General features: G+C 33.7%; 1 protein-coding gene across 1 annotated transcript in view; it reads left to right on the top strand.

The window, feature by feature from the left end:
- Positions 1–270: 270 nt before the first annotated feature.
- Positions 271–9,377, top strand: part of prima1 (proline rich membrane anchor 1) — a 103,109-nt gene continuing 94,002 nt past the window's right edge. Inside the window, exons 1-2 of the mRNA XM_039742165.1 lie at positions 271–321; positions 5,619–5,769. Of these exons, the coding sequence (XP_039598099.1) occupies positions 271–321; positions 5,619–5,769 (202 nt within the window). The remainder of the gene's footprint in view (positions 322–5,618; positions 5,770–9,377) is intronic.

Below are 9,377 nucleotides of genomic sequence, written 5' to 3'. Positions count from 1 at the left end.
TTCCATTCTCAACCCACCTTAATCCAATATGTAAGTCACTTTACAGCATATCTCACCTCTATTACTATACATATACAGCAGGCCTAGTGAATAATATGTTTTAAAGTAAGTCACGTTTTACATTTTAACTGGTTTATTGTGAAAGCCACTTTATTTGTCAGGCAACTGTTCAGTGCCTAAATTCAGATATAATAGCATGTCTGTAAAGTGGAAAAGAAACAAAATGTACAGTATGTCTAATTATTAGATTATCATATTTTAAAAGATAGTATGAGAGCTGAAAATAGCCGACAATGCTATGATGCAAAAATAGAAATGAAGGTAAAAAATTGAGTTATTGTTCAAAGGTGATAAATAAAAGAAACATATTAACTATGTTCTAATGTTGAAGATAATGTACCTTACAAACAGATTCAACATAACAAAGTTGATATATTATTAAAGTACTGTAGATTAATGCATTAAGGAATCCATATAATTAAATGCTTAATTTACAGGTTGAAATGTTAAATTAATGAGAAGTGAATAACCACAAGCATTGAGTAGTGCCAGCAAGGACAGAGATTGTATCACAGTTAAAATGGACTGTATTTAGATAGAGAGAATCACAGTAATACTAATAGGTTGCAGATCTAAGCTGACCAAAAGCCATTATGAGTTCATTTAGAGGGATGTTATAGTTGACCGCATTAAATGCTACATTATGAAGAAACTCAAAGCCAAAAGTAAGCATTGCTATTAAAGACATGGTTATTTAAAGTGCAATGTGGTTTTACTTCTGTGATGAATGGATTGTATGACTCAGAAAAGTAATTAATAGTGGGCAGATTGCATATGTGCCTTTTAATATAATGAGGAGATGTGTGATTATATGGAAGCTAGAATTACTCAATGGGTCAAATGTTAAACATTTTTATATTTTTCATGCTACAGTGGGACTATAGTTAATTCAGCTTATTTCTATTTTTTGAAGATCTCTATCTTTTTAGATAGATAGATAGATAGATAGATAGATAGACAGATAGATAGACAGATAGATAGATACTTTATTAATCCCGACGGGGGCATTCACATACTCCAACAGCAGCATACTGATAAAAAAAAATATTAAATTAAAGATTGATAAAAATGCAGCTATATCAGACAATAACTTTGTATAATGTTAACGTTTACCCCTCCGGGTGGAACTGAAGAGTCGCATAGTGTAGGGGAGGAACGATCTCCTCAGTCTGTCAGTGGAGCAGGACAGTGACAGCAGTCTGTCGCTGAAGCTGCTCCTCTGTCTGGAGATGATATTGTTTACTGGATGCAGTGGATTCTCCATGAATGACAGGAGTCTGCTCAGCGCCCGTCGCTCTGCCACGGATGTCAAACTGTCCAGCTCCGTGCCTACAATAGAGCCTGCCTTTTATACCAGTTTGTCCAGGCGTGAGGCGTCCTTCTTCTTTATGCTGCCTCCCCAGCACACCACCGCATAGAAGAGGGCACTCGCCACAACCGTCTGATAGAACATCTGCAGCATCTTATTGCAGATGTTGAAGGATGCCAGCCTTCTAAGGAAGTATAGTTGGCTCTATCTTCTCTTGCACAGAGCATCAGTATTGGCAGTCCAGTCCATTTTATCATCCAGCTGCACTCTCAGGTATTTATATGTCTGCACTCTCTGCACACAGTCACCTCTGATGATCATGGGGTCCATGTGGGGCCTGGGCCTCCTGAAATCCACCACCAGCTCCTTGGTTTTGCTGGTGTTCAGGTGTAAGTGGTTTGAGTCGCACCATTTAACAAAGTCTTTGATTAGGTTCCTATACTCCTCCTCCTGCCCGCTCCTGATGCAGCTCATGATAGCAGTGTCATTAGCAAACCTTTGCACTTGGCAGGACTCCGAGTTGTATACATACTTGACCGTTTTGAGCTTTAGGCTGTAACTAGGTGCAATGCAATTAAAGCTGTCATTGGTATTATTTAAAAGACAATCTGAATTGGAAATGCAGGCAATCCAGAAACCAAGAAAGTTGTAGCCAAATCAAGTAAAACTATGCTATCAAGCCGCACTATTGACAAGGGCAAAATGTGGAGTCAGAAGAAGAAAGGATAGTACTTGAAAGTCATTTTGGTTTGCAGATGGTTACAAAACCATTTATTTAGAGTTTCAGAACTCTATCAAAGTATAGTTATGGAGAAGTTCCTGAAATTAAAATTATTTTGGATAGTAGTAAATATTAAAATTATAGACTATCCTGGTAAATTACATGCTACAATTATCCAAAAAATAACAAATTACCTTAGGGCAACATCAAGCAATCTACAAGTTTCTTACTGCCTTTGAGTGAAGTGATTAAACAGTGTAAGAATGGGATTCATAGGAGGACATTTAACCAGCAGTTCATGCAAGAAAACAATTTTACTTAGTTGAAACAGTTTGTAATGGCAATTATAATTCCTCCATAGTAGTGTGAAAGACCTGTCATCAATTACAGGTTAGCATTTGATTGTATTTCACAGTTATAGCAGCCAAAGTTAGTAAAATAATTTAATTAGAATGAGAATAATGACTTCCTTACACAGAAAGACTGAATGCTGGATAACTCGGATTGTGAAAATAAGTACAAACATTCAGTAGTATGTATTCGCTTGGAATTCATCAATCATTAGGTACTGGATAAACACTAAATGTAAAAAATATGTTGAGATACAGAATTGTCTTGTATTAAACTCAAGTGTTCCCTTCGTATTGTGACCCCAGCTGTATAATAATGGGGTTCTATCTGATTATATTCTGCATGTTCACCCTTCCTTTTCTGTTGATTTGTTTTTCTGGGTTAAAAACATGCTGTCAGGTGACTATACATTTCATCAGCATTCATAAGTGTGCACTACAATGGATTGATGTTTGTCCTTTTCTGAAGTAAGTGGGTTTAGCTACTGAGCAGATGAATAGATAAATACAGTATACTGTTTTTATTTTGTTGACTTACAGGACAAATAGTAGTCTGCTTCTCCTTTACTTTAGACAAAATATTCAAATTCAACTTTATTGGCCAATTACCACAGAACCAAACCAGTTCCTATGCCTGTTTTGTAAGTTGCTTTGGATAAAAGCGTCTGCCAAGCAAATAAATGTAAATGTATAAGCAGTAACAATATGTTATTAAAATTAAAATGTCTTTTTTGACTGGAAAATATTATTATTTTTGTGATATTGTAAGTTTTGCATGATCATACTAAAGATAATAGCATGTACCACATTACATAATAATTATAAATGTGCTTCACAACTAGGACCAGAGTGGAGTACTTAATTTGACCTTAACTCTAAATAAGGAAAACTGTGACCATGGCTTTTGGCTTTTCTTGCATTTCTCCAGTTCCAGTGGGGCAGCCTCTTAATTATGGAGAAGAGAAAATGGAGTAGGAGTCAGACAACCAAATTCTATGGCGATGCTTTTATTTTTATTTTCATATTGTACTTGTAAACATCTTTCTAGCAACTCTAGGAATTTAATTTTGTGCTGGATAGAGAGAGTCTTGAAAAACCAGGTTTAATTACTATAACATTTTTTTATCTTTCATTCCAGAAATCAATAGTGGGAATGTACAATCTGATAAGTTATGATTTAACATTTTATCATGGTATAAGTTCTCTTACACTTCTGTAAACAAGATCGCCAGTATACTTAGGACTCTGAGGTTACAACAACTAAACAGATTGTTTCAGCTGGACTCTCAAGGGTACATTATGCTGAACCACAACTTCCATTGTAGTTTATTTTTTGTTTTGTTTTAGCCAGGTTTGTATGTTTTTTCTAAAGAATGTCCCTGAAACCTGGTTTTCAGTCATTGTATTTTTTTGAGCAAGAATTTACATTTCTGTCTGAAAAACATTTTTCTCCCGTGGCTTTATGATATGTTTCTGTTTGTTTAATTTATCAAGAAACTAATAGAATTTCTTTATACTCCGTTTATCTAATTATGTATGCATACAGAAAGCAGCAGGAGAGAAAACATTGCTACAAGGAGGAAACCTTTAAACAACAATATTTATGATAAAATTGCCCAAATTATGACAGACTGCTTTCTTTTCTGCAGACTGTTGCTAATCCTCTTTTAAAAAATTTACTGGAAATTCCTTGAAGTTTTAGTAGGAATTACTCATATCCAAATGAGTCAAATGACTTCTGAAAACCTAAATGAAAGATATCACATGCTTTTTCTTCATTGCATCAATTTAAGTTACCGTACCTCTAGAAGGAAATCAATAAGATCACTTATCCTTGGCAATCTTACAGAAAATGTTTTTATTTTCCTTTTCAGAATTTGCTTTGTATCTCTTGTCAATTTTTTAATCACTATGCTTTCTACAATCTCATTACACACTGTCTTACAGTATGTCTTATAAGACTGCAGCTTGCTTTGTTCTGTCCATATTTTGGTCTCTGGACAAATTTTATAACTGGGCTTCATTTTCATTTTTTTTTGTCTGTATCTGTGTGTCTTCCCTAGATTAAAGTACTGTACTGGTATGAAATTGGCTTTGTTTTATGTTTATGTTTGTGTCTGGACTTGATCATATTCCTTATGAATTTGGAGTGGATCACTACATATTAAGAAATGTTTGCAAGTAATATAATTTTGGAGGGGATCACTACATATTAGTAAATGTATGCAGACAATATAACCTGATCTTTTATCCAAACAACACATTAGCCAGAATTGAAGCCAAACATATAAAGCAGATTTTACAGAAGAAGAGTTTGAATGAAAATGAGGTTTCATATTGACACAGTAGTAGTGCTCCTGCCTCACAGTTATGAGACCAGGGTTTGAATTCTGGCAGTTTCCTCTGTGATATTTGCATGTTCCCCCTATGTCTACATGGGTTTCCTCCAGGTACTCTGGTTTCCTTCTACATTCTATAGACATGCAGTTTAGGTTAATTGGCATTGCTAAATTTGCCTTAGTCTGGTGCCCGTTCCAGGGATTGTTCTTGCCTTGCACCCAATAAATGCTGGAACAGGCTCCAGTTGTCCCGTGTCTCTGCCCAGGATAAGTGGGTTAGAAGGTGGATGGATGGTTTTAAAATTGTGAAATGAGTGATGGTAGTTGGACATAAGTTCTTTATTTTATCATTTTGCACATTTGATAATGTAATTTGATTTTTAAAAAAGCCAAGTTTCTGTGGCAAGTAAAAGTAAGTATAATATTTTAAATTAATACCTGACTCTTCAGAATTTTGAAGATTAGTGTGCGTTCCTTATAAATATGTTTCTTTTTTGATGTATTTTTTGTTTACTTGGAAACCGATATGAGCAAAGTAAATTTAAAAATGTAGTTTTAATTTAATATGCAACAAAATATTTATCAAACAATAAATATTTATTTTTCCTTTACAACATATATTATTTTACCTTGAGAAATAATTTATGAGTGAAGAGCACTTTCACATTTAAAGATAACTGTACCATCAAGGGAAGAGAACTTACAAGAAACGTCTTCTTTAAAGTAAAGTTTCCTACTGACTAAGATTGAATTCATGTACAGTAAGCGTCTTGCCAGATCAAGATTGTAGATAACACATCAAACTTTTATTTATTTATTTTTTTTGTTTACATTACTAGTTTACTCAGGGAGAACTTCAGCGATCATGCTCAAAGACTACAGAAGAGAAGGTTGGCGACAACTGTCATCTAATCTGTCAATGTAGAATATATCCACCTCTACCTCCCCCACCACCACCTCCTCCTCCTCCCAGGCTCTTGGTTTCTGAACGTGAGTTACTATTACTTTGTAAAATAATATAACAAGCCCAAAACTACTTTGTACTCATTTAAAGGTCTGTGACCATATTACTTTTAATGTTGTATACCAGTGCTAATCTACTGTTGTTAAACAGAAAAATACATAGCAAAGCATTTTTATTTTTTCTTGACATGCTTCATATATGAAAGTGAATATTTGGTTTATTTAATGTTAATTGGATATCATTAAACTTCCAGCATCAAGAAAATTCTGCATAAAATGTGAAATGTGTTTTCGAAATGTAGTTTTATTATTTAATTATGTTATGTAAGGAAATATAAATATCAAATGTTTTCTTTATTTAATATTAATTGGGTTTTATCAGATATTTGGTCTCAAGGAAAGTCTGAATAAAATATGAATTGTAGTCTTTCATGGAAAAATATATAAATATTAAGAAATCAATAAGTGAATTACTTATACTGTAATTAGCAATATTTCATTTTTTGATTTTTTGTTTTTTCTTTGTTTTGGAAAGAAGCAGTATGGTGTTATTTAATTAAAAAATATTATTTTAAACAGGAACTCATTTGTTTGTGCTGTATTTATAGTGTTACTCTGCATATTATGGAATGTTAATAATGGTATGTTAATACTGAAACTATTAAGAAATTCAGATTCTTTAGTCTTGGTGTAACTTTGCTCACATAAATTTTAAAAAGGGTAAAAATAATATGGTGTAGTAATCTTTGTAAAGATTTTAGCATAGTGCTTTGCTGTTTTGAAATATAGTAAATTAAGTATCACTGTATATTTTCACAGACACATCTATAAAATTTAGTTTAAAATTTAGTTAAAAAACACAGTAAGGTATGGAGTATAATTTTGAATTGTGTTTAGCATTCATAAACATTTTATTCAGCCAAACTTTGTAATTTATTTGTGTCTTATGTAACCCACTATTACTTGCATAAAGAGTCACTGGCTTTGTTGCAACATTTTTTTATATATATTTTGAATGATTTTAAGCAGAAACACATACAATTCCATTCAGTCAAGTCAAATTTAACAAATCAAAGCAAAATTGTTTTTGAAACATCTAATAGGGCACTATAACTGGCTCTAATCGCTTTACAATTTAATATATTTTACTTATTTCTGATTTTTTTATGGCTTCAAATCTTTCAAATGAAAAGTTTTTGACCCTTTAACTATTTAAAATAGTTTTGTTTGTTTGCTGTATGGCAAAGATGTAAAAAAATCAATGAGCTGGTTAAGGTGCATTTCAGTGCTTGCTTTTTTAATTTGTTTAAAAGCTATTCACTTGTGATAGATGTGTTTGACCGTATGTGATAAGTCTTTATTGATTAACTATCAATGTAACTGATTTGCTTTAATGTCAGAACTGTTAATTGCCTTCCTTCATGCTGCTGCTTATAACACAGAAGTAGATTTCCTGTATTGTGACCTAGCTTACTAAAATCTTCATAATTCATTTTCTGTCTAGTCAGGCAATTTTAGAGAAAACAAATCAAGGAAATGTTCATAGTTATGCATCTTTTAAGTGTGGGTGTATGAATGAAAGGATGAATAGATGGATACATGAAGTGTTGTAATTAACCAAGCATACCTATTTGTGCAAAAGAAATTTGAGGTAATTAAGAATACCAGCATTTATTATACCATATTAAAAAGTCTACATACAAAAAAGGTTTAGCCCTCGTGTCTTTATTGTATAAATAAGATGTTCATCCTTAGCACATATTGCACACTTACTTTTACCTTTTTAATCAGGAACAAGTAAAAAACATATCATGACTTTTCCTGATCTTAACATGAGATTAAATAAACTGTCAAATTACACAAATTACAATTAAACGTGTTTTAATGCTCACAAGGAGAAGACACAAATGCCAATAAGTAAGGATTCTGGAAAAGAGTGGATAATTACTCAGACTATGTCTACATTGTTACATTTGTGTTTAAAAATTGCATTTCTCCATCCATACTAGTGCTTTCATATCTTTACAATTCCCAGTATTTTGTAAAAGTGCAGATGCAAAGACTAAATTGTTAAGTAGGGCTAATTTTGAGCAGATGCGACAATGTCTAAGTAGGATACACTAGGATAAGCTTTTAAGTGTAGGGACAGACGAGGAGCAGTGGAACAGGTTTAAAAATGTTTTACATGTAATGCAGGATAGATACATACCTAAATTTGGAATTAGTAGGAAATTAAAAAAAACTCCATGGTGGATTGATAAAGATTTAAAAAAGTTGCAAAGGAAAAAAACTGCTTTATAAGGCCTATAAGACTAATGACTGCAAAGTGAATCGTAGAGCATATGAGAACATGAGGGCAACCATTAAGAAGGATATCAGGGAGGCTAAAAGACAGTTGGAGAGAAATATAGCAGATAAGGCGAAAGAAGACCCTAAGAGATTCTTTCAGTATTTTAGTAGTAAAAGAACAGTCAAGGAGGAGGTCAAGTGCATCAGAAATAGTAAAGGGGAATTAAAAGATACAGACAATGAAATAGCGGATGCCCTAAACTTCTGAGGTGTTTACAAGTGAGCAAGTGGATAACCTCCCTGAGGTAAATGCGACTACTAAGGTGGTACTGAGGGATTTGGAAATTGTAGAGGGAGAACTGCTTCTCAGATTAAATAAACTGAAATCAAACAAATAACCAGGACCAGATAATATTTATCCTCAAGTTCTTAAGGTGGCTAGTGAGTACATATATAAACCCTTGACACATTTTTTGGAAGTCAGATTTGTGCCAGATGAAATTTAATGTCAGTAAATGTAAAGTATTACACATAGGAAGTAAAAATGTAGGTTTGAATACACAATGGGTGGTGGGAAAATCGAGAGTACACCATATGAGAAGGATTTAGGAGTCATAGTGGACTCTAAGCTATCGACTTCCCGACAATGTTCAGAAGTCATTAAGAAGGCTAACAGAATGTTAGGTTATATATCACGGTGTGTGGAGTACAAGTCCAATTAGGTTATGCTCAAAATTTATAATGCACTGGTGAGGCCTCATCTGGAGTCCTGTGTGCAGTTTTGGTCTCAAGGCAACAAAAGGGACATAGCAGCACTAGAAAAGGTCCAGAGAAGATCGACTAGGCTGATTCCAGGGCTACAGGGGTTGAATTATGAGGAAAGATTAAAAGAGCTGAGCCTGTGCAGTTTAAGCAAAGAAGATTAAGAGGTGACATGATCGAAGTGTTTAAAATTATGAAGGGAATTAGTGCAGTGGATCAAGACGGTGACTTTAAAATGAGTCAGTCAAGAACACAGGACACAGTTGGAAACTTGTTAAGGGTAAATTTTGCACAAACATTAGGAAGTTTTTCTTTACGCAAAGAACGATAGACACATGGAATAAGCTACCAAGTAGTGTGGTAGACAGTAAGACGTTAGGGATTTTCAAAACTCGACTTGATGTTTTTTGCAAGAACTAAGTGGATAAGACTGGCGAGCTTTGTTGGGCTGAATGGCCTGTTCTCATCTAGAATGTTTTGCAAAACTATCTGTATCCACACTAAAACGACTGAAAACGCATATGAAGTAGATGCTCACCTACACTGGACATACACATATTAGCAGAAAAATTGTTGAAAGGATA

This window comes from Polypterus senegalus, chromosome 18, assembly GCF_016835505.1.
Source record: "Polypterus senegalus isolate Bchr_013 chromosome 18, ASM1683550v1, whole genome shotgun sequence".
Lineage (NCBI taxonomy): Eukaryota > Metazoa > Chordata > Cladistia > Polypteriformes > Polypteridae > Polypterus > Polypterus senegalus.
This window is presented reverse-complemented; position numbering and strand designations above follow the sequence as displayed.